At 43.4% G+C, this 26,599-nt stretch overlaps 1 protein-coding gene across 4 annotated transcripts in view; it reads left to right on the top strand.

Annotated features, from left to right (window-relative positions):
• Positions 1–26,215, top strand: part of ESYT3 (extended synaptotagmin 3) — a 64,406-nt gene extending 38,191 nt beyond the window's left edge. Inside the window, exons 16-24 of one of the 4 annotated variants that reach the window (XM_070730763.1) lie at positions 1,593–1,679; positions 3,943–4,092; positions 10,283–10,776; positions 12,043–12,147; positions 13,205–13,303; positions 20,155–20,286; positions 23,218–23,323; positions 24,135–24,184; positions 25,162–26,215. In XM_070730763.1, the coding sequence (XP_070586864.1) occupies positions 1,593–1,679; positions 3,943–4,092; positions 10,283–10,776; positions 12,043–12,147; positions 13,205–13,303; positions 20,155–20,286; positions 23,218–23,323; positions 24,135–24,184; positions 25,162–25,198 (1,260 nt within the window). In that variant the 3' untranslated portion in view covers positions 25,199–26,215. Of the gene's footprint in view, positions 1–1,592; positions 1,680–3,942; positions 4,093–10,282; positions 10,777–12,042; positions 12,148–12,875; positions 13,021–13,204; positions 13,304–20,154; positions 20,287–23,217; positions 23,324–24,134; positions 24,185–25,161 lie in introns of those variants that run through there. The other 3 variants (XM_070730769.1, XM_070730777.1, XM_070730786.1) reach the window with 3 other exon arrangements.
• Positions 26,216–26,599: the final 384 nt, after the last annotated feature.

Below are 26,599 nucleotides of genomic sequence, written 5' to 3'. Positions count from 1 at the left end.
AGTCACCAGATGACTGCAAAGAAACATCCTCTTTTTCAACCCCTGCCCCATCCTGTCAGAATTGCTAGGACCGATGGAGATTCTTGGATGAGAAGCGAAATGCTGCCATCGTTGTCTTCTTCTTGAAGGATAAAACAGTTCCCAATTTGAAAAAAAAGCATCCTTTGAAGCAACTGGATGGCTGAGAAAGCTTTCCCTGAGCTCCATCTTGAGAGCTGCTAGTACATCCAAGCTCTAATGAAGCCCTCACTACTGAAGTCCTTGATTTTCCCCAGCAGACATTATGTTGACATGGTAGATGGGGATCTGTGCCCCTATGCAGGGACAAGGTGATTGAAAGTCTTGTCTGGATTATGTATGCTGGGAGTAGATTACAACCAGCCTGTCAAAATCTGACCTGTTCTTTGGAAACAGTTTATGATGTAGCAAATTATCACTCCTAAAGGGGTGGAAAGGAAACACCCTATTGCTCCATTTTAAATTCAGGATTAATTGATCTAGTCTCAGGATCAACTGTGGCCTTGTTAATGGCTAAAACCTCTGTACAAGGAGCAAAATTCTTCCTCTACCCTCAGGGTCAAAGTAAGTCACCTTGCTCAGAGCATCAATTATACAAGGATTAAGTGTCAGATTTTAGCATGAACGTTTAACACAGGTAGTTATCAATTTATGACCACAATTGACCCCAAAATTTATGTTGCTAAGTGAAACGTTCGTTATATGAGTTTTGCCCCATTTCATGATTTTTTTCTTGACATAGTTGATAAGTAAATCCCAACAGTTGTTTAATCACACAGCTGTTAAGTAAATCTGGCCTCCCCATTGACTTTGCTTGTCAGAAGGTCACAAAAGAGGATCATCACATCACCCTCGGACACTGAAACTGTCGAAAATATGAGTCACAATTTTGATCACATGACTCTGCAGGTGTTGCAACGAACGCAAGCGGTCATAAGTTATAAATTACTTTTTTCAGCACCAATGTACTGTACCTTCAAATGGTCACTAAAAACCGTTGTAAGTCAAATACTACCTGTATGCTATTCTGGATCTGCTAAATTTAAAAAAAAATCGAATAGCTCTGGTGAAAGAAAATGAACTGGCACTCAGGGTGATTGCTACATAAAGCTTGAGGTCATATCTCCTTTGGGTAATACAAATGATGCCTTCCAGATGTTGTTGAACTGCAATTCCCACCATTCCTCCAAATAGGCTGTACTGGCAGAGACTCATAGAGTTGTAATTCAGTAAACCTGGGAAACCGAATATTCCATCCTCTAGAGCAGTGTTTCCCAATCTTGGCAACTTGAAGATATCTGGACTTCAACTCCCAGAATTCCCTAGCCAGCATTCGCTGGCTGGGAAATTCTGGGAGTTGAAGTCCAGATATCTTCAAGTTGCCAAGGTTGGGAAACACTGCTCTAGAGAACAGCTCTGTACACTTTGAACCCAGGGAAACTGAGCTGATTTGAATGCAGAATAGAGCAATTCAAATCCATTTCTAATTAGAAGTATGCCTTTGTAAAATGGATTGCAGCCTAAACCTCTTTGATCTAACGTCCAGATGTCAATTCTGGTTTCTTTTCCTTCAGACTTGTAATTTCACTAAAGATCCTGCGTGGAGGCAGGCCTTCACTTTCTTTGTCCATAGTGCTGCGTCTCAGTCTCTTCATTTGGAGGTTAGTTTGTTTTTTTCTCTCCCTAATATCATTGCAGAACTGGGATTTATAAATCTACACTCAAGTCCATCACTTGAGAGAGAAGGAGATTGTTGGGCTTGAGGGAGGATTCTCCACCCCTACCACACCCTGAAATCTGGCCAAAATTCAAGATATTGCTCAGTTTGTCTGGCAGCACCAATGAATCTCAAAAAGTATTGCTTCCAATGGATTGAGTGGTTATTTATGTATTGTTTGTTTGTTTATTATTTGCTTATTTATTTATTTATTTATTTATTTAGCCTTTGGGGATAGGTGTTTAATAGAAAAAAACATTTACAGATTAATTATTTGTAGTGAAGTATTAAAAGATATACCTTAATAACCCTATGATTGATTTGACAGGATATTTCAAATATGAACATTCACTTAGTCCAATGATGGCGAACCTATGCTGGCACGCGGAGCAATATCTGCTGGCACGCAAACCATTGCCCTAGTTCAGCTCCTATGTGCATGTTTGTGCTGGCAAGCTGATTTTTGGCTCACCCACAGGTTCTGGAAGGGGTTTTTGGCTCCCAGAGAGCCTCCGGGGAGATGGGGCAGAGAGTTTTTAACCTCTCCCAGCTCTAAGGAAGCCTTTGGAGCCTGGGAAGGGCAAAACACGAACCTACTGGGCCCACCAGAAATTGGGAGAAGCTTTTTCTAGCTTCCAGAGGGCCCCCGAGAGGTGGGGGAAGCTGTTTTCGTCCACCCCAGGCATTGAATTATGGTTTAGGCTCTCACACAGGTGCAATAGAGTGCATGCATGCTCTTTCCGCACCCGAGGAAAAAAAGGTTCGTCATCACTGATTTAGTCTATTTAGTCTCCTCTTATTGGGGGTTTTTTTTGTGAGGGAGGATATACATTTATGATACATGTGGAAATGTTTTTAATGACCACACTTCCAGCCAGTAAGGCAGTGACCCACATCATGTTCTACAGCAGCATTCCCAACCTTTCTGGCACCGGGGACAGGTTTTGTGGGAAACAATTCTTCTGCGGAATTCCGGGGAGGTGGTTTCACTCACAACCTAGATCACACACGTGTGCAGATGAAGTTTCACTTGCTTGCCCGCTGCTTGTGCAACCTGGTTCCTAACAGGTCTTTGATTGATTCTGATCCACCCCTATGAAAACATGGATCAATTTTACAAATAGCCCACAGTTCTATGTATTATCAAATATAGTCACTTTTGTGAAAATGTAAGTTGCGACATCAATTTGCAGGATGAAAATTAGTATGTGGCATTATGGCCGACTTCCAGTCTTATTTGGGGAATAAAGTGGTACCTCTACTTCAGAACTTAATTTGTTCCGTGACCAGGTTTTTAAGTAGAAAAGTTCTTAAGTAGAAGCAATTTTTCCCTAGGAATCAATGTAAAAGCAAATAATGCGTGAAAACCCATTAGGAAAGAAATAAAAGCTCAGAATTTGGGTGGGAGGAGGAGGAAGAAGAAGAGACGGAGGACAGTCACTGCTGAAGGAATAAGGTGAGGTGAGGGGAATGAAAAAAATCCCAAACTTTAAGGCTTAAAAAAAAAGAGGGACTCTGAGACGGCGAGGAAGAGCACACGTATCTCTCTCTGTCAGCTCTGGGCTGCCAAAGCCTCCTTAAGCGCCACCGTAAGGCTCCTCTGACAGCCCAGAAAAGCCCAAGATGGCCGGGATTAAAGGGAAAATGGCAAGAAACTGGCCGGGCCTTCATGCTGCTCTCAAATTTCCTGGGAAAACTTTCTGGGCTTGGGTTCTTAAGTAGAAAATGGTTCTTAAGAAGAGGCAAAATAAATCTTGAACACCCGGTTCTTATCTAGAAAAGTTCTTAAGTAGAGGTACCACTGAATTAATTAGTCTTGTTTTTAAATCTTTTATTCCAGTGCCTTCAAGCCTTATATTGACCGAATGAGCTTTTAAGTCAGCTTTGAATGCTTTGATAGGTTTCTAGCAGCCCAGATACAATTGATTCTGCCCTTATTATTAGTGCATTCCTACCATGACCATTAGCTTTTCTTCATCCATTATGAAAGTTAATGTAGTCATTTCCCATAAAGAGGTTTAAATGGCTCCGTTAATTGGTGAATTTCCTTTCAATATATCTTGTTTCAATGCTCCCATGCGAAATGGAGAAATTGATGCTGATTCGCATAAAGGCGGTATATGTAATCTGAAAAGGGAAGGGTTGCATCACTGCCAAGAGTCACTTGTCTTGTTTATTTGTACTGCCTCTCTTTTTCCTTGTTCTAGATCAAAGATAAGGAGAAGGAGAATGCCCTTGGGACTTTGGTGATTTCTCTTGCTCGCTTATTAAAGAACCCTGAGATGACACTTGAACAAAATTTTCAGCTGGATCATTCTGGTGTGGATAGTTCTGTTAAGCTGAAAATTGTCCTGAGAGTAAGCTTAGCTTTCTTCTGTTTTCTTTTTTGCCCCCACTGTAATTTTTTCAGCTCTTGTAGGAAACTTTTCTTTGTGTCTATGAAATTAATATTTTTTTTCCTATGAAATAAGAGATGGTTGTGGCCTTATCATCAGATTTAATATATAATAATTTGACTAAATATTCCTTCTAAGGATAATGAGCTTTGGAGAACTATACTGAAACCAAACTTACATCATAAATAGGTCATGCCAAATGGATTATGAATTTTAATGCTTCAAAGGTATCTATTGATCTTGCTTCTTTATATAAATGTAACACTATATAGGTGGAGTATCTGTTCATAAATAGGAGGGCATGTTAGCTGCTGTTAGTTCTTCCCTAAGTCTTATAGAACAGGAGTCTCCAACCTTGGCAACTTTAAGACTTGTGGACTTCAACTCTCAGAATTCCTCAACTAGCAAAGCTGGCTGGGGAATTATTATTATTATTATTATTATTATTATTATTATTATTATTATTAATTAGATTTGTATGCCAACCCTCTCCGTAGACTCGGGGCAGCTCACAGCAATGATAAAAACAATATACAATGACAAATCTAATAGTTAGAATTTAAAATAACAATAATACATTTTAAAAAGTCTAAAAAACAAGAAACCCCAATATATATAAAAACATACATACAGTCCTATCATACACCCAAAAAAACCCTACATAGGCAGGGGGAGATGTTTCAGTTCCCCTATGCTTGACGACAGAGGTGGGTTTTAAGAAGTTTACGAAAGGCAAGGAGGGTGGGGGCAGTTCTAATCTCTGGAGGGAGCTGACTCCAGAGGGTCAGAGCCGCCACAGAGAAGGCTCTTCCTCTGGGTCCCACCAAATTCTGGGAGTTAAAGTCTACAAGTCTTAAAGTTGCCAAGGTTGGAGACTCCTGTTATACAACACTTTCCATCTGAAGTTATTTCAGTAACTGTTGTTAGTTTTACACACAAGCAGCAATTCTGAATAAATTTAAAATGATTTTAATTAAAAACAGATTTTTCTGAACCTTGGCTTAATTAGAAATTGAAGGCAATTTCTGCATTAATTTCTACATGCATGAATGTTTGTATGCTGAATGCCATTGAGCAAAACAGGATTAAACTACAGAAAGACCTAGTCCTAGAGTCCTATGTGCCAGATTTAAACGTTTATTGGTGCTTGCATTCTTTCCAAGAGTGTCCTTCCTTTCTATTGCTAATAAATACATATGAATTCTATAAATAAATGGACTGGTTTGGAGAGGCAGGGGCAGCAATTAAAGGAATTAAAGTCCTATATCCTCACCCTCACTAACATTTTAAAGATTAAGTTGCTGCATGTCTGAAGTCATAACACTGAAAAGATCACCTAAATCTATTGACATCCAGAGCCCAAAAAGATGATCGCTGGGGCATCTTAGCAATAAAGCAGAATTAGCTAGCTGCAGAGCTTCCACGTTGGGTGTGGGAAACAGTTTTTTTAAATCAGGTGAATGATTAATTGTAAAAATGAATTTCTTAGCTTGACTCTATATACTACCACTTTGCCATATTTTAAAATAGAAAATTTTCTTTTCCAGAACATGGATTTGGGGCTTTGAAAGGACATATAGGGAGTTTAGGAACAGAAGTCTCACACATTTTTAAAGAAATACCGTATTTTTCGGAGCATAAGACACACCTTTTTCCTTCCTAAAAGAGGCTGAAAATTTGGGTGTGTCTTATACTTCGAATGTAGCTTTTTCGAAGCTTTTCCCCCCAGCCCTAACTAGGTGCTAAAGATATTCCCTGCTTTCTACTCCCTCCCGAAGAAAGCTTTTTTCCCACCCTAAGTCTTTGCAGGCTTGTTTTCGTTCCTACTTCCTCTGAAAAAAATTATTTCAGCTCTAACCAGGGGATAAAATAATGTGCTGAAGCTGAACAGACTGAGGACACTAGCCAGATGAATACCTGGTAGGTAGATTTGGGGCCCCCCTCCCCATTTTCCTTCCTCAAAACTATGGTGCGTCTTATACTCTGAAAAATATGGTAATCTTGAGTGGATATGTGATACATACATTTTCAACATATGATTTGCATTCTTTCCCAAGTGAGCAATTAAATGGAAATTGGTTTGAAGCCAACCCATACACACCTGGGTCCAAATTGTTTCTGGGTTTATTTATATGCTACAAATTATACAACAGTTTACATTTGTCTCACGTTCACTCTTAATAAAATAATTCCTGCTATTTCTAATACAATTCATAAATGGGAAGAATTAGGGCAACGGTGGTTTCTACTATAATAAGAGTTGCTTATATAATCCAGAATCAAGATAAAATTCTCTGTAAAAATATGATGAAATAATTAAGTATGGCATCCTTTGCAAGGAAATATCTGCCTGAAGATATTTACATTTACTGCAGCATAGATATACCACTAAAGTTAATAAACATTCATTGTACAGAATGAAAACCAACATAAATAATACATAAGATTAAACAGTAATGGTGTGCTATGTAGATAATTGTGCAAGTGCAGCAATGAGGGTGAATGACAAGAACATTAAGTTGTAAACACAGTATATGCTAAACTATATTCCATAGTCACATGTTCAACATAGAAATCTTGTAATTTTTCAGTCATTATGTTCACTGGAGAGGTGATACCTCCCCTTTTCCAGATTCATCAGCTAAAGGCCTTCCGCTTCTTTGCTAAATTGACCAGAATGTGATTAGACAAAATTCTGTCTTTAGACAATGATCTACAGTTATTTCAGGCTGAAAAAACTTGGTCTTTGAATGGAATTTCTGGGCTGGATTAACAGCAGATATTTGTTATGTGTTGGTATCACATTGCTATTTTATGTTGTTTATTGATTAATCTCCCCCCTCCTTTTTTGCTGACCTTATTATGTTTATTATCTTTTTTATTTACTGGGACTGAGTATGTATGACTGTGTAGTAGATAGATTTTTATAATGTATTTTTAAATTAGTTTTTTCAATTTTTTTAACATTAAATTTGTATCTATATTGTATTGCTATTGTGTTGTGAGCCGCCCCGAGTCTTTGGAGAGGGGTGGCATACAAATCTAATAAATTATTATTATTATTATTAATTATTATTATACTTTAGCTTATTGTTTTTAATTTGTTTTAAATTATTAGGCACCCAGAGAGTCATGCATTTGAGATGGGTAGCAATAATTTATTTTATTTATTTATATTTATTTAGTTTGTCAAACATGTATGAGGAAACAGACATAAGTATAAACATGGACACGAATGCAGGAAATGGGTATGAATAAATGGGAACAATAAGAAAAGGTAGGCATGCTAGTGTGCTTATGCATGCCCCCTTTACAGACCTCTTAGGATTGGGGTGAGGCAGGGGTGGGTTCTAACTTACCTCACCACCAGTTCACTTCCTCCTGCATCATGTGGGCACATGCGCACTTTGTGCAATGCTGAAAACCCAGCTCCTGAGCATGCGCAGAAGCAAAAAACGGGATACAAACTAGGGCATACAAAACCTTTGCCAGACCAATTCTCAAATATAGCTCATCTGCCTGGACTCCACACTGTATATCAGACAATAACACTATTGAGCAAGTCCAGAGGTATTTCATGGTTCTAACTTACCTCACCACCAGTTCACTTCCTCCTGCATCATTGTGGGCACATGCGCACTTTGTGCAATGCTGAAAACCCAGCTCCTGAGCATGCGCAGAAGCAAAAAACGGGATACAAACTAGGGCATACAAAACCTTTGCCAGACCAATTCTCAAATATAGCTCATCTGCCTGGACTCCACACTGTATATCAGACAATAACACTATTGAGCAAGTCCAGAGGTATTTCATGGGAAGAGTACTCCACTCCTCTGTTCACAATAGAATATCTTATGCCACTGGGCTTGAAATTTTGGGCTTGGACAATTTAGAACTATGTTACCTATGGTCTGACGTAAACTTAGTATACAAAATTGTCTGCTACAATGTCCTGCCTGTTAATGTGAGCCGCCCCAAGTCTTTGGAGAGGGGCGGCATACAAATCTAAATAATAATAATAATAATAATAATAATAATAATAATAATAATAATGACTACTTCAGCTTCAGCTGCAATAATACATGGGCAAACAATACAGTAATACCTCATGATACGAACTTAATTGGTGCAAGGAGGAGGTCCGTAAGACGAAAGGTTCGTAAGACGAAACATTGTTTCCCATAGGAAACAATGTAAAGTCAATTAATCTGTGCAACCAAAAAACCCCCCGCAAAAAAAATGGCTTTCGGCGACTGCTGGGAAGCCGCGCGGCAGTTTTAAAAGGTGACAGCCGGCCTGGGGGGCTTCCCAGCACCCCCCCGAACCCAGGTTCGGGGTTCGGGGGGTGCTGGCAAGCCCCCCCAGGCCGGCTGCGACCTTTTAAAACAGCCGTGCCGCTTCGCAGCTGTCTCCCGAAGCCGAACGTGGAAGTTCGGCTTTAGCGTTCGGCTTCAGGAGACAGCTGGGAAGCGGCGCGGGTGTTTTAAAAGGTCGCAGCCGGCCTGGGGGGCTTCCCAGCAACCTCCCGAACCGAACCCGGGGTTCAGCAAAATTTTGCCTCTTCTTACGAACTTTGTTCGAGTTACGAACCGGCGTTCGGGAGGCTTCTGGGAAGCCCCGCCGCCCGGCTGTCACCTTTTAAAACAGCCGCGCGGCTTCCCAGCAGTCTCCGAACGCCGGTTCGTAACTTGAAAAAAGTTCGTAAGAAGAGGCAAAATTTTGCTGAACCCCGGGTTCGTATCACGAGTTGTTCGTAAGACGAGGGGTTCGTATCTTCAGGTACCACTGTAGATACAAACTCAAGGTAAACCACTCCAAACTCGATTGCAAAAAATATGACTTCAGCAACAAAGTAGTCAATGCCTTGGAATGCACTACCTGACTCTATTGTTACATCCTCAAACTCCCAAAACTTTAACTTTAAACTGTCTACCATGGACCTCAACCCAGAGTGGTTTGCTCCTGTTTCAGACCGGTTCTATAGAACCGGTAGCAGGAATTTTTCCCCGCTCACTGAATTGGGAGCAATGACCAGCTGTCCATGCCCCCGAATTGGCTCTCTATGCAGTGCTATAGATGCCACCATCTTGTTTTTGTTACCAGTGAAGAAGCTTCACAAAATTAAGTTAACGATGCTTTTTTTGGCAATGATGTTATAGTGAGTACTCCTAGGTCTTTAACAAATTAACAAAGTTGGAAGCGACCTTGCAGGTCATCTTGTCCAAGTTTCTGCCCAAGCAGGAGACCCTACATGTGCCTCTACCTAAACTCACAACCTCCTGATTGTGAGGCAAAAGATCCACCTCTAGGCCATAGCAGCTTTGTCTTTGACAGAGTGAGAGTCGTCTAAAAGGTCATGTCCACCCAACTTGTATTTTGTGTTCTGATTTTTGTTGCCAATATGTAAGACACATTGAGTCCTTCAGGATTGGGTGGCAGAGAAGTCAAATAAATAGATAGATAGATAGATAGATAGATAGATAGATAGATAGATAGATAGATAGATAGATAGATAGATAGATAGACAGACAGACAGACAGACAGACAGACAGACAGACAGACAGACAGACAGACAGACAGACAGACAGACAGACAGATGATAGACTGAGATGTGAAGTTACCAATTGTTCAACCATTCTGACACATAGTCAAGATTGCTTTGTAGGGCAGTAGTATTGTCAGTGGCATTAAATAATTTTACATCATAAGTGAAAAAGATGCAGCTGCTTATAATATGATTGCTAAGGTCATTTATGTAAATTAAAAAGAGTGTAGGTCCTAAAATGCTGCTTTGGGGGGGACACCGCTGTTAAGTGGTGCAGGGTTTGGTAGAGTGCTTCTTATTTTGACTACTTGTTGTCTGTTTGACAGGAACAAAGCTATCCGCTTGTGAAAGGGTCTAGAAGTGCCATAAGAGTGTGATTTTAATAGTAGTTTGTGGTTTAGAATGGATGGATGGATGGATGAGGCCAAGTCAGAAACTACATGTTATTTATAATTAACACAATTACCTGCTATATGTTTAATAATTTTTGCATTTACTCACACTCAGCATCAACAACCTGGTAGCAGTTTTGAAGGGGTTATAAAGAGTGTGGTTTGTTTAATAAACAATATGACCATGGCTAACTTCCTTTTTTTTTAATCTTAGGCTCTGGACATAGAGGTCCCTGATTCAGAAAACACCAACAATGGGTCTAATGCCTTAAACCAAGTTCCTGCCTCAGCCCCAGAAAAGAATGAAGACCAAAACAAGACAGAGCTGCCACCATCTCGTCCTCCCCCTCCTCCTCCTCCTCCTCCTCCACCTCCACCACCACCACCGGTAGAAGTGCCCAATGCAGTCCAAGGGAACAAAGAATCTAATGTTCCTGAATGCAAAAATGACAATGTGGATACTAATGCTAAACCGAATGGAAATGAGAAATTGTCCGAGCCCATTGTCATAGAGGCAGTTGCTGGAATCAATGAGCAAGGAGTTACAGGTGGCTCAGACCCCAAGTCCTTGACACTTCCAGTGGTCACTCGTGTGCCCCCAACATTGCCAGCTCTGCAGAGACTCCAGATTGCCCCCAGCCTTGCATCTTTAGGCACTGAAGCCTCTTCAATCATGGATATAACTTGCAGCAATCTGAACCTCAATAAGTAAGTCAGACAGGACATCAGCTGGGTATTCTATTTCACAGTTGTATTTGGTAACACAAAACTGACCTCTCTAGCCCAAATATTTACTTCACTCTTTCCTTAATTGTTTATATAGTATTGAAAATAGGTAGGGTGAACACCATATACCAGAATATTTGTGTCTAAATTGTAGATGTGCATTATAGAAAAATCGAGGTTCCTAACTAGGTCAACTCAAAGCCTCATAAGGAAGGGCTTGCGTTTCTTAAGATCTAGGTTTTGGCTAGAATACATCTGGGCAACCTTTCATTGGCAGAGGCCATACATTGTGGTTTTTGTGCAGAAAGAGCCACAAAGGATGAAGTTACAATATAATGTGAGTGGGACCTTGTATTATATATACATGAAAAGAGCTGGTATTTTGCTTGTGTTCTCTGAGGGATAACTTTTATCTTTTATTATAATTTTCAGGTATTTCCCACCTGAGAATTAGGGAAATGCAATAGTGCTTTTGGAAGAAGGGCTTCAAGAATCAGAGTTCTTATTTCAGGAAGTCATCTATATAAAGATTATTTGATAATTAAAATTATAGTTCAGTATCAGAGAATAGAGACAGAATAATTAATGTAGAACTCTTAAGAAAATAGTTCATCTGTAACAGTTGGCCTATAAATTATGTCATTATCTAACATTGCCCATCCTGATTGAGGATGATAGAAGTAGTAGTTCAACAAATGTGATGTACATTAAGCTACAGAAATGCAATAGCTTCTTGAGGACTAGTGTCATAGTTACTGTGCACTTTATATTTTTCTGTGTAAGTGCTCTTAATTCTCCATGGTTAGAATTTTACTTATTACTTGACTAGGCTGTTTCAGTCTTCAACTGAATTAAAGTAGCTTATAAAGAAACCATAAATAAGATTAAAAGAGCAAAACTAAAAACAGCCAACGTTATACACAGTTAAATATTCTTGTGCTGAGGAATCATGACCCATATACTGTTAACAAAGCACAAATCCTTATCAGATCAATTTCTCCTCAAAGACCTGTTGAAATATCCAGGTTTTACCATATTTTTCGGAGTATAAGACATACCTTTTTTACCCCCCCAAAACAAGGTGAAAACTTGGGTGGGTCTTATACACCGAATGTAGCCCCACTCAGCTACCCTGACCCTTTGGTCTCTGCATCCCAACAATTTACCTCCTTCAAGCAAACAGAACAGAGCCTGATTAGCTTAAGCAATTGAGTATCAGCCTCCCAACACACAGCTGATCTGATTCAGCACAGGTAAGCCGCCTGCTAGAACTGAAAGTGAAACTAGCTGCAAGGAGTCAAATTGCTACCAGGTAGACTGCTGGCAATGTTGGACTGCTGAAACTGCAATGGGGTAAGTCAATAATTATAAATGTCTATGGAATGTTCAAATTATTAGACTTGTTTTTTAAAGACTGCTTTATTATTGCTCTGGACAGCTCAACAAAATGAAGAAGCTTTTTAAAATAAATGCTTGATCTGAAGAGGCTCATGCTATTGTATCTTCTTTTAAATAGCAGATAATAACTGTACTTCCAGAAAGCCACATCAAATTTAAAGATCTATAAAAGTATAATCTGAAATGTAACAGTGTTCTGTTTAGTAAAGCAGCTGAGTTAAACCCTGAGTTAGTCATGTTTGGAGTAGATCTATTTAAATAATTGGGAGAAGTTAATGTGACTACATTTAAGAAAACTTTCTGGCCTTAATATATTGCCATAATGTATGTTATGGCAATATATTATGTAGACATAGCCAACATTTCTCCAATTCTTTGCTATTTCTATGGGTCAGGCATATATGCACAGAAATACACAGCAAACAGTGTATATCATCTGTGCTGTTTGCTGTTTGGCAAATTGCTGAGAGGCAGAGGCCTTTTTTCATTGTTTTCCTCCCCCAAAACTAAGGTGTATTTTATACCCGGGAGCATCTTATATTCCGAAATATACAGTAATTGCTTTTCTTAATCTCAGAATAATGTATGCCTCTGTCACTAACCGTTTTTCTTTTAATATTAGTTTGTTTTTGGAATATTTATTTATTAAATTTATTAAATTTGTATGCCGCCCCTCTCCGTAGACTCGGAAACGCACCAGAGAGAGAAAAATGAACTGCCACAACTACCAAGAGATATGCAGTATCTTAGTTGAAATACAGAATACTTCTTTTGGGAAATGATTTAAAGGCAGTTTGGCTTTTATACAATAAAATGCACAAGTATCTCTTTCTTTTCTTTTTCTGATGGTTTTGTTTTTTCCTCTTTGATCTGTTTATAATATCAATCAACAAAAATAGTTTAACTCTTCTATGGGATTAGACTTGAAGTTTAGCTTTGAAGCAAGCAGGAAGTAGCTGGCTACTTCAGTCACAAACCTTCCTTTAATGAAGCCAATTACTGTATCTTGCAGTGGGACACTTTCTGATGGCAGGTCTATGGGAGAGATTCACATCACTGTTCGGTATGCTTCCTTAAGGCAATCTCTCATTGTGTTTGTCAACTCATGCAGGTACAGTAACGTTTAGCAATCGATCACTGATTGTTTGTAATATTTAGATTACCCTTAATACATCTTGGGTATAATGGCAATTAATTTACTTTAATCTTTCCTTAATGGAATGAATATATGCATAGCAGTTTCCCCTTTTAAATTTTCTAGATTGGAGGATTCACTTAGAAGAACCGTTGTACTCACCTGAACGGTCTTCTCCAGGTCCTGGAAGGAGAGTCCAGCATGGGATTTAGCTCAATCTTATTGGTAGGAACTGAGTTTTAAATTAATATAATTAACATATTAATTAGGTACCGCCCCCTTGCTGCCCCAGTACCTCAGTTTTAAAAAAAACGAATATCATGAATAAACAGAATTTATTTAATAAGCAACAACAAACAGTAACTGAACGTAACAACTGTCCATGGTTCAATGGGAGGGTATGGACTCTCCTTCCAGGACCTGGAGAAGACCGTTCAGGTGAGTACAACGGTTCTTCTCCCATGTCTCTGGAAGGAGAGTCCAGCATGGGATATACCCAAGTTCCACTGTTCAAGGGAGGGATATCATTGAATCATGACCCTGTAGTGTCACACACTCGTTGCAACACTCTCCTCCCGAAAGCCGCCTCGGCTGAAGCAAACGTGTCCAATTTATAGTGCCGTATAAAGGTGGTAGGGGTGGCCCACGTGGCCGCCCTACAGATGTCCTCTATCGATGCATGTGTGGCCCATGCCGCTGAAGTAGCGGCACTACGAGTCGAATGAGCCGTGATTCCACTGGGTAATGGCTGGGAACATGCTTTGTACGCTTCTGCTATACAAAGCTTCAACCATTGACTAATTGTCTGGGATGACACCTTGAGACCCAGTCGATGTTGGCCGAAGGATACAAATAAGGCCTCTGACTTGCGAAAAGATGCCGTGCGCCTAATATAGAGTTTAAGAGCTCTGCGCACGTCCACCTTATGCCACTTAAGTTCCAATGGATGTGACCCATGCACGCAGAAATCCGGCAAGACAAGTTCCTGTGTCCGGTGAAAGTGGGTGTTAACTTTAGGTATGAACGTTGGGTCCAAACGTAAGGTCACCCTATTAGGTTGAAATGTACAAAGGTCAGGCCTCACAGACAAGGCCGACAGCTCTGACACCCGCCTTGCAGATGTAATGGCCACTAAGAATGCTGTTTTAAGAGATAACATCCTCAAAGACACAGTTCTCAGCGGTTCAAACGGAGGAGCTGTGAGCGCTTGCAACACCGTCGTAAGATCCCAAGTAGGAAAACGTCGTATCGGTGGGGGATGACTATTGGTAGCCCCTTTTAGAAAGTCTCTAATCAACGAATGGTGGGACAATAATCCCCCATCCTCAGATCGAATGATCGTTGCCAAAGCCGCTACCTGTCTCCTTAATGTGTTGGGGGCCAATCCCTTCTCCAGACCGGATTGTAAGAACTCCAACACCAAGACTAAATTAGCATCCTGTGGCCGTTGATGTTTGACCTCGCAAAAGGCTGTAAATGCGGCCCACGTAGCCTGGTATATCCTAGTCGTTGAAGGCCTCCTGGCCGACTGTATCGTAGCGATGACATTCTCAGGAATGTTCCAGGTTCTTAATCTGTCCCCCTCAAGCGCCAAGCGGTCAGGTGGAACCATTGCGGCTCTGGATGGACAATCGCTCCCTGAGTGAGGGTGATTAGGTTGTCTGGGATCCTCCAGGGTTGGACTATCGAGAGCCCCATCAGGTCTGCGAACCAAGCCCGGCGTGGCCAGTGCGGTGCTATCAGTATGATCTCCGCCCGTTCCACTAGGATCTTCTTGATGACCCGTGGAAGAAGTGGTATTGGTGGAAAGGCATAAAGCAATTCCTTTGGCCACGGAAGGTACAGGGCATTGGTCCCTTCGGCTCCCGGTGTGGGAAATCTGGAATAAAACCTCGGGAGCTGGGCATTGCGGGAAGTCGCGAATAAGTCTACCTGTGGGTTGCCAAACCGTTTGGTCACTTGCTGGAACAGGTGCGGGGTCAGACTCCACTCCGCGGGATCCACTGCTTGCCGACTGAGCCAATCCGCCTGAATATTGGCTTCCCCCGCAATGTGCTCCGCGTGAAGAGACGCCAGATGGATCTCCGCCCAGTCGAAAAGGAGTTGTGTTTCCTCCATCAACCTGAGGGATCTGGTCCCTCCCTGGTGGTTGAGATGCGCCCTGGTTGCAACATTGTCCGTGCGGACCAACACATGCTTCCCGTGGAGGAGCGTTGCGAAGGTCGACAAGGCAAGGCGCACCGCTTTTAGCTCCAGGAAATTGATATTCACAGGAACCAAGTCCTGAGGCAGCCACACTCCTTGGGTCACATGATGGTCCACATGGGCTCCCCAACCCAGGAGGCTGGCATCCGTAGTCACAATGATGTGTTGTAGGTGACCAAATGGAGACCCTTGATGTATCGCCCGGGACTTCCACCACCTTAGGGAGTCTCGCAGGCCTCGTTGCACCGTAATTGACCTGCGTGTGTGACTGACACGGCGTTTTTGGTAAGGAAGTAAAGTCCATTGTAGCGTGCGAAAGTGATACCGTGCCCAGGGAACGATGTCCACGCACGACACTAGAGTCCCTAGGACCTTGGAAAGGAAGGCCAGCGGCACCATCCTCTGATGTTGTAATTTGGTGACTAAGCCCTGGACGTTGCGCTTTCTCTCCGGAGACAGGTAAACTCTCATGGAGATGGTGTCGATAACCGAGCCAAGATGGGTTATAATTGTGGTGGGCGAAAAATGACTTTTTTCGTTGTTTATCGTAAAGCCATGCTCCTGCAACAGCGCTACCGTGTCCCGCAGATCCTTCTGCGCGGTCGCCCGATCCCTGGACAATACGAGGATGTCGTCCAAGTATGCTAAAAGTCTTATTGATCGGGACCGTAAGGCGGCGATTAACGAATCCAGGATCTTGGTAAAGGTGCGCGGTGCGGAAGAGAGGCCAAAGGGCATCGCCCGGTACTGATAGTGCCTCCCCTGGACATAAAATCGGAGGTATTTCCGGTGCTCTGGGTGGATGGGAATGTGTAAATACGCCTCCTTCAGGTCGATGGATGACATGAGATCTCTGGGCCGGATGGATGCCAGGATCGTGCGGAGGGAGGCCATCTTGAATCTTCGGTATAACACGTACTTGTTTAGATGTTTCAGATTCAAGATGAGCCTGCAACCTCCTGATGACTTGGGTACTATGAAGACCTTGGAGTAGTACCCCATGCCCTCCATATGGGCTGGCACCCTCTCGATGGCTTGAATCTCTAGGAGATGCGCAATCTCTTGCTCTAGTAATGTCCGATTGATAATGTCCTTGGGTACTGGACATGACACAAAATGGGTAGGCGGAATACAAAGGAACTCCAGGCGTAGGCCCCGGCTTACCGTGTCCAGGATCCAGGCGTCGGAGGATGTGGTCCTCCAGGCGGTACAAAACCTTTGGAGTTTTCCCCCCAAAGGGACCTGCCCTATGGAGTCACTTGGCTCCACGGAACCCTCGTTGATTGAAACCCCGAAAGGGGCGTCTCGCCTGCTGGTATCCCCTGCCCCGGCCTTGAAAGTAGGTCCTATCGCCCCGGTACGAGTAGGACTGCCCATATTGACCCTGTGAGTAGGGTCGGGAGGCCTGGGTGGTTCCGGAGGCTGGGTCCCATCGAAAGGGCTGCCGACGTCGATACGGGGTGTTACTGCGATCTTGCCTTCTAGAGGATCTGGGAAGGATCTTCCTCTTATCCTTGTCTTCCACAAGGACGGATTCCAACACCTCCCCAAACAGTTTCGTGCCCTGGAAAGGGGCAGACGACAGGCGCCACTTCGACTTGGCGTCCGCCTGCCAATGTCGAAGCCACAGGAGGCGCCGGGAAGATATAGTGGAAGCCATGCCCCTTGCAGAAAACTTTGCCGCATGCAAGGTAGCATCCGCGGAAAACTCGGCCGCCGCTAGCAGCTTGTTTAAGTCCTGCTTGAGGCGGGAGTCTTCAGGCCCCATCCTAGACTGCACCTCCTGAAGCCACATGATGGAGGCCCTATTGAAAATGGATGCAGTAGATGCCGCTCGTAGGGCCCATGCTGCCATTTGATGGGCCTTTTTTAGAAGTGTCTCAGCCCGTCTTTCATCCGGCTTGAGACTGTCCGCAGTCTCCGAAGGGACGACAGCATTGGATACCAGTGTGGCCACTGGCTTATCCACTGGCGGGAATTGCAGCAGGTTCTCCATCTCTTCGTCGAACGTATAGAAGCGACGCTCCATCATGGAGGGACCCTGTGCCGCTGCTGGGTGCTGCCAGGTGCGTTTGATATTTTCCAAAAATATCTCCATTGCAGGCACGTTCTCGGATTCCTTAGGTTGCTCCTTACACAGGGAAGCCGAAGTCCTAAGTCCATCCCCTGCATCTGTGGGTGCATTCGCCCCTGGCACATCTAAGGTTTGCTTCACCTTATGCAACAGCAGCCTAAATAAAGTTGGCTTAAATAGTCCTGCGGGAGCTGGCTGTTCAGGGCAGGCATAATCATCATCAGATAGTTCATTGTGCCCATGCTCGCTGTCTTCCTCCAGAAAGCCAGTGTCTCCCGCAAAAGAATCCAACCCAGGAGGGGGCGGTGGTGCTGACCAAAGATCCCTGGGCTGGTAAGCTTGTGGCAATGGAGGTGTTACTTGCTGGGCGCCGGCCACCATTCCCTGCGCATATATGTTAGCAATCATGTCCTGCAGGGATGGAGGAAAGGCTTGCCAGACATCACCTTGGGCTCTAAGCCCTGCAGCCGTAGGGGTGAAGGATGCCGAGGGAGCTGCAAGTGTTTGTGGACCAGTAGAAGGCCCATACAATGGTTGGCTGATTGAGGCAGGCCTCTCTGGCCTGACCTGAGGCGAAGGCAATGGTGTAATTGTACCAGGTAATGCCTGACGGTCGGGGGACCAATCTTTTTCTGAGGCAGAGCCTAAGGCCCCCATTGGCAGTGTCCCCCCTGGTGGAAGTGGCTGAAATGGGGGTATATGGAAGGCCCCTGCAGCTGGAGAAGCTAATGCTGCATCCAAGCGTTGCTCTAACGCTTTTATTTTCCTCTCTGCTTCTCTTAATGAGGAAGACGATTGGGAAGATTTGGCCTTGGCCTTAGAGGAAGCCTTCTCCTTGCTTTTGCAGGAACCCTGAGCAGACTGGGACTGCTCCTGCCCTTGCTGGTCAGCCATCCTGTCAGAAATTGGGGCAGCTTTACTCACAAATTTCCTTGAAAGCAGTATCCAAACACACTCTCAAACCGATTTTGCCTCCACTCGTGAGTGCCTGTAATGGCTGTCGGCAGTTGCTCACTTCACGTGAGCGACCTAGCCAATGAGCCTGTTGCTGGGTAGATCACCGGCCTGGCTCCTGGCGCGGTGCCAAAGCGCGCCAAAAATGAGGCTGTCAGGTCTGCCGCGCGCCAATTAAGCCCCAAAATGGCGGGCGCAAGCTATTGCCGCTTCGGGGTAAAAGGGGGGGGGGCGCGGCTTCCATGGCTCCGTAAACGGCCGAAACGCCGACTCTGCCCCCCCCCTTGCTCGCCGCTTGCATTTCGAGCGGCTTCTCACTCTTCCCGACTTCAGCAGCTTTTTTTCTTTCTTTTCTTAAACAGTTAATTAGCCGCCAGCTGTGAGGCGCTCGGGACGGCTTCCCCGGCATCAGCTGAGAAGCGCGGCTTTCCAATAAGGCAGATCGGAACTGCTTTGAAGTCCTTCCGCTGCCCCCTTAAGTGGGTAGGGGGCGGACCCCTCCCACACGGGGTGAAAGCCAGATATGACCGCGGAGGACAGGGATCTCCGGCTCAACATTCCTCTTCAGGGCAGTACTCTCGGAGAGAAGAGGCCCCATAAGGAGAACGATGGGGGCGCTGCCCGCGGAGGGCAGAAACCCCTTAATCCTGTAGAAACCTGTTAAAGACACAAGCAAAAAACATTAAAACTGTAAACATAAATTTTACAACCATACACTTTATTTTAAATTACTCCTTCAGGAGCAAACAACTCAGTATCCCTATCCTAGACTGAGTTTTTTTTAAACTGAGGTACTGGGGCAGCAAGGGGGCGGTACCTAATTAATATGTTAATTATATTAATTTAAAACTCAGTTCCTACCAATAAGATTGAGCTAAATCCCATGCTGGACTCTCCTTCCAGAGACATGGGAGAATCTGCAACTATTTTTGGCTGAACATATTGTTTAAATTTATACAGTGCTCAAAATCAGATATTATGATGATGATAATAATAACAATACTAATAATAATAATAATAATAATAATAATAATAATAATTATTATTATTATTAGATTTGTATGCCGCCCCTCTGAAATCAACTCTCCCCAGAGATTCGAATAGCCCCCACCCTCCTCGCCTTCCGTAAAATGCTGAAGACTGACCTCTGTCGCTAGGCATGGGGATAATCACCACCACCACCCCTTTTTTCAACCTCTACTGTATGATGGATTTGGTTGAATGTGTATGATTGTGTAGTTGGGGATTTTATTATAATATTGGTTATGCTCTAAATGTTTTATATTGGTTTTAATTTTTATTATTGGATTTGTAATGCATTGTATTATTATCATTCAATTCAATTCAATTTATTAGATTTGTGTGCCGCCCCTCTCCAAAGACTTGGGGTGGATCATGTTGTGAGCCGGCCTGAGTCTTCGGAGAGGGGCGGCATACAAATCTAATTAATAATAATAATAATAATAATAATAATAATAATAATAATGATAATAATATTAAAATTCAAGAAAAAGGTTAGCCTGACTGAATCTTTTCTTCTGGAGTTTTTCTTAATCTGTTGATTGTAAATATGCTATCATTTTCTACCCATAAGAAATTTAATGCCATGTTCTCGGCATGGGGCATATCCATATGTTCGGATCTACTTACTCCCAGACAAAAGATGGATAACCCGAAGAAGAACTACTGTGAAGAAAAGAACAGTGAATCCTCGGTATGATGAGAAGTAAGTAAATGCTGTAATGACACTGCTTCCAGCTGATGCCTAGATGTTGCAGCTCATTTCCCCATAATGCTTGTCAAAAATATGCAATACTCATTAGGTGACATAATTAGGTTTAAGTTTTACTTTATTATTAGGGTCACAACTTTTCTCTGGTGCTGTTTTCAAAACATCCAGTCCTGGGTGCAAGATGAAGCAATCTGAGGTTTTTAATATCCCTCGCGTTTCTTGGAGGCAAAAAAGGATTTGGAGTGACCCATTACCTTTCCCCTTGAGAAAGAAAGATCACTATCTAGAGATTGCACAGTAATTAAGTAAATGGAAATATGACCTATATAATTCCACCTTTTATAATCTCACATTTTGAATTTGAGAAATCAAAAAAGCCAGCTGGGTAACTTTGGGCCACTCTGTCTCAGCCCAACTCAACCCACAGGACTGTTGTTGTTGGGGAAAATAAGAGGAGGTACGTGTATTACGTTTGTTCATTGCCTTAAATTACTTATAAAAAATAAAAGTAGGATATAAATAAACAGAAATACGTTGTATAAAAAAACCAGAAGAGGCAGGCAAGTGTGCATGGACATGTAAAGCTCTATTTGTATGAGTGACAGACGTGGACCTGCCACTCACACTGAACCATCCCCTCTCCATCCTGCCTGTCCACCCAAGCCAGAAAGCTTGGGAAATGGCTGCATTAGAGGATTGGTGCTAGTGGTTAGAGTGCAGCACTGCAGGCTATTTCAGCTAACTGCTAGCTGTACTTCAAATCTCACCAGGCTCAAGGTTGACTCAGCCTTCCATGGTGAGTAAAATGAGGACCCAGATTGTTGGGGGCAATATGCTGACTCTGTAAACCACTGAGAGAGGGCTGTAAAAGCACTAAGAAGCAGTATTTATTTATTTATTTATTTATTTATTTATTTATTTATTTATTTATTTATTTATTTATTATTTGGATTTGTATGCCGCCCCTTTCTGAAGACTCGGGGCGGCTCGCAACAAGTGAAAACAAATCATAAATAATCCAATTAATTAAAATATTTAAAGATTTTTTAAAAACCCATATACTAACAGACACACACACAAGCATACCATGTATAAATTAAACGTGCCCAGGGGGAGATGTTTAATTTCCCCATGCCTGACGGCAAAGGTGGGTTTTGAGGAGTTTACGGAAGGCAGGAAGAGTAGGGGCAGTTCTGATCTCTGGGGGGAGTTGGTTCCAGAGAGCCGGTGCCGCCACAGAGAAGGCTCTTCCCCTGGGGCCCGCCAACCGACATTGTTTAGTTGACGGGACCCAGAGGAGGCCCACTCTGTGGGACCTAATCGGTCGCTGGGATTCGTGCGGCAGAAGGCGGTCTTGGAGATATTCTGGTCCGATACCATGAAGGGCTTTAAAGGTCATAACCAACACTTTGAATTGTGACCGGAAACTGATCGGCAGCCAATGCAGACTGCGGAGTGATGGTGAAACATGGGCATACCTGGGTAAGCCCATGACTGCTCTCGCAGCTGCATTCTGCACGATCTGAAGTTTCCGAACACTTTTCAAAGGTAGCCCCATGTAGAGAGCATTACAGTAGTCGAACCTCGAGGTGATGAGGGCATGAGTGACTGTGAGCAATGAGTCCCGGTCCAGATAGGGCCGCAACTGGTGCACCAGGCGAACCTGGGCAAACGCCCCCCTCGCCACAGCTGAGAGATGGTTTTCTAATGTGAGCTGTGGATCAAGGAGGACACCCAAGTTGCGGACCCTCTCTGAGGGGGTCAGTAATTCCCCCCCCCCCCAGGGTAATGGACGGACAGATGGAATTGTCCTTGGGAGGCAAAACCCACAGCCACTCCGTCTTATCCGGGTTGAGCTTGAGTCTGTTGACACCCATCCAGGCCCCAACAGCCTCCAGGCATCGGCACATCACTTCCACCGCTTCGTTGACTGGGCATGGGGTGGAGATGTAAAGCTGGGTATCATCGGCATATTGATGATACCTCACCCCATGTCCTTGGATGATCTCACCCAGCGGTTTCATGTAGATGTTAAATAGCAAGGGGGAGAGGACCAACCCCTGAGGCACCCCACAAGGGAGAGACCTTGGAGCCGACCTCTGACCCCCCACTAACACCGACTGCGACCGGCCAGAGAGATAGGAGGAGAACCACTGAAGCACAGTGCCTCCCACCCCCAACCCCTCCAACCGGTGCAGAAGGATACCATGGTCGATGGTATCGAAAGCCGCTGAGAGATCGAGGAGCACCAGGACAGAGGATAAACCCCTGACCCGGGCCCGCCAGAGATCATCCATCAACGCGACCAAAGCGGTTTCCGTGCTGTAACCGGGCCTGAAACCCGACTGCTGGGGACCTAGATAATCGGCTTCTTCCAAGGACCGCTGGAGCTGGAGTGCCACCACCTTCTCGACAACCTTCCCCATAAAGGGAAGGTTGGAGACTGGACGATAGTTGTTAAGTACGGCTGGGTCCAGGGAAGGCTTCTTGAGGAGGGGGCACACGAGCGCTTCTTTATAGAGTGTTGGAAAAACTCCCCTCCCCAAGGAAGCGTTGGTAATTTCCTGGGCCCAGCTCCGTGTCACCTCCCTGCTGGCCGAGACCACCCAGGAGGGACACGGATCCAGTAGACAGGTGGCGGAACTCACAGCTCCAATGGCCTTGTCCACTTCATCAGGTGTCACCAGATCAAACTCTTCCCAGACAGGTGGACAAGTACGTGCCCCAGTCACCTCAACTGACTCATTGTCAGTCGACTCTGTTTTACAATTGGAGTCGAGGTCGGCCGGGATCTGAGCGACTTTATCAGCGAAAAACGTGTTAAACTCCTCGGCGCTACTCTGCAAGGGCTCCCCAACTCCCCCCTGGTTATATATTAAGTGCTATTGCTATTGTTATTTACATTGCATTTTTTCATACGTTTAGATTTGAATTTAATGACACCTTGGAAGACATTAAGAAACGAGCCTTAGATGTTGCTGTGAAAAACAGAAAGTCACTTATTTCACATGAAAGGAAAGAACTTGGAAAGGTAAGGTGCTCTTTAAAAGATGCTATTTACATTTTCCTATGGATTTGTTTCCCCTTCTCTCCACCCTTATACGCTTGAAGTTAAGAACTTGCTATATACATTATTTAGACAATAACTATGGATTGCTCTACAACTTCAAATGTTGCTACTCTCTAGAGCAGGGGTCCTCAAACTTTTTAAACAGGGGGTTAATTCATGGTCCCTCAGACTGTTGGGGGGGGAAAACTAGCTGGGTGGGTGTAGTTAGGTGGTCATGTGACTGGGTGGGCATGGCCAATTTAGCAGTCTAAACAATATACACAAATTAAACTTTGTTTTGCTCCTGGGAGTGGACAGCAGGTTAGTGAACGAATATGGGTGCCTTGGGGTATGTATGAGGGATCTCTCTCTCTCTCTCTCTCCCTCCCACTCCTTCCTTCCCTCTCCCCTCCCCTCTCTCTGGAGGCCAAGGAGGCAAACATGGGGGCATTTTTGGCCTCCCAAGGTCTCCACACATCCCATTTTTCGCCTTCCCGGCCTCCAGAAAGTGGGTGAGGGCTAGCATGTGAGTGGGGCAGCCTCGTAGTCCTGCGCAGGCCGGATTAATGGCTTCAGCGGGCCATTAATTAATTTCCAGCCATGGGCCGTAGTTTGAGGGGGCCCTGCTCTAGAAGAAGTACTTTTAAAAAATAAAGAGGTATACAATACAATAGCATTATTAACTGGTTAGGCAGTTTATACACAGAAATACACTTTATTTTTTTAAAATCATGTCCTTATAAATGTAACATTTAATTAAGCAGCTTAACAGTTCTGACTTTTCTTTTTAAAGGTGCTGATTGACTTATCAAAGGAAGATTTAGTCAAGGGCTTCTCTCAATGGTATGTTTGGATGGTCAGCATATAAAAAGGTAGCAATACAACCTTTTCAGCAGGGCCAGATGCAATGAGAGGATTAACTGTTAGATCTGTATATTGCAGAATGGACTCAGCAGAAGAAATAATAATCGCTTGTTTCAAATACGGGTTCTTCTCCCTCCTAAAAGAGGCAGTGGAAAATCTAGGGAGAATTTCATATGTTTAGGCTGTCCTTTACAATATTCCACCCCTTTGCTTTCTATGGGATTCAGCAACAACTCAATTTGCAATCTCGCTGTCAGTTTAATTTTGCTATTGAGAAGGTGTTAAGATCTCTAGTGATAAGTGTGAATATTTATGCCAATTGGTATCGTGCAAAGAAGTTTTTAATACCAACAGAGCAGTAAGAAATGAAAAATTGGATATCTCTGCGATTTAGTAATGATAAACCGAGAAACGATTGCCCGAGTACTAGTTAGGCATGGACTTGATCCTGCAGCTCTGCTGCTTTCACCATTGTCAGTTTTAAAAACTTGATGTCACAAAATAGGGAGGGACACAGTAACACTGAAAAATATGAAAAAGCCAGATTTTTTTTTGTCATGCCAAATGTTTTGCTTTGAAACAGGCTGAGAATGATGATGCAACATTTTGAATATTTTAGGTTAAGTGATTCTAACAGAAGGGCCTGGAACTGGGAAGACATATCTAGAAGGCTGTTTTTAAGATAACTAGATCAGTGCACTGATTTAATCGCACTTTATTCAGCTGATAATTTCACCCTCACACTGCCAGATAATGCAACCACATCTAGGCCAGACAAGATTAATTCCATTGTGATTCTTTGGTTGTCTGACTCTCTCTCTCTCTCTCTCTCTCTCACACACACACACACACACACACACACACACTCACACACCCAAGGCAGAGATATAACATAACATGCTAGTTAGTGGAGGGGTATCTGCCTTAACTCATCATGCCACCTTTTGTTTTTACAGGTATCAGTTGACAATAACTGGGCAGCCCAAGAGTTGATTCCTTCACACCTGATCAACAACACACTTCATGTAATATTTGGAACTTTTGAAGGTCGCTATAAGATTTTGTAAATGTTAATAATAATGCTTAACTTATTTAATACTTTGCTATCACTTTCTTAAAACTCTGACTTCTTCAAGGGATGAATTTGGCATCATCCTGCATTTAACTTTTAACAGAAAAGTTTGTAACAGTAAATGTGTACTTGAGGAGTTCCTCAATTGAGTAACCAAAGACAGGTGGGATATGCTGAGGTAGAAGGCTCCACTTTCCATATTCCCAGGCTTTACTGACCAAGCACTGTTCGTTGCTGCTTAGTTTTTCCTCCCCAGCTCTATCCCACCACACAAAGTGCCACAAGTAAACCAGGGTCCACATCAAGTTGAAATTACATTGACAAGTGTGCTGGTCTGGCTTACAGAACGTACTTTTTAAAATCTGGATTGAAGCCTCTTTTTCTGAGAGGTGAGCAGACAAAAACTATCCCTCATCCCTGCAGCTAGAGTGTGGGGACTTGTCCTTCAAGCAGCATTTCATTGGATCTTGTTCTAAAGGATCCTCTGATTTTTTTTTAAATGACCCAAGGCAACGGTGAAATCCACTTAGGTACCTTCCCTACCGATGTGAAAGCGCACATGTACATCATTGTTGTGTGCACTTTTTCACCCCCTGCACATGCGCAGAGAATGAAAAACAAGAAAATGGCAACATCCAGGTGGGTGGGCGGAGCGTCACACTGTCGCTGCTACTGGTTTTCTGAACCACTGGTGGTTGCTGCTACTGGTGGGCCTGAACCAGGGCATACTGATAGGATTTCACCACTGATCCAAGGGATTAATGAAAGACGATGGCTGGCGAAGAGGCCAATGCTCTATTATCTAATCATTGCCTTAAATTTTGTACATAAAACAGACTCTGTTTTGCATTATTTATGCCAAAGAATCTAATTCAGAAGCTTTTTTTCTAAATTACTGATGTAATGTGCTTTTAAAGAATAAACTAAGTTATGATACAGTAGCTGCTTACGACTTATTAACTACCAATATTCTATTCACTAATACTCTTAATCACCTTTGAAAACTTGGTTCCTATGCTACTGAAAGCAAATAGCCGGGATGGCGCAGCAGGTAGAGTGCTGTACTGCAGGCCACTGAAGCTGACTTGTAGATCTGAAGGTCAGCGGTTCAAATCTCATCACCGGCTCAAGGTTGACTCAGCCTTCCATCCTTCTGAGGTGGGTAAAATGAGGACCCGGATAGCCTAGTTCTGTTAAAAAAGTGCTATTGCTAACATGTTGTAAGCCGCCCTGAGTCTAAGGAGAAGGGCGGCATAAAAATCGAATGAATGAATGAATGAATGAATGAATGAATGAATGAATGAATGAATGAATGAAACAAA

Source organism: Erythrolamprus reginae, chromosome 1 (genome assembly GCF_031021105.1).
Source record: "Erythrolamprus reginae isolate rEryReg1 chromosome 1, rEryReg1.hap1, whole genome shotgun sequence".
Taxonomy (NCBI): domain Eukaryota; kingdom Metazoa; phylum Chordata; class Lepidosauria; order Squamata; family Dipsadidae; genus Erythrolamprus; species Erythrolamprus reginae.
Note: the sequence above shows the minus strand (reverse complement) of the source record. Positions and strands in the feature narration are given on the sequence as shown.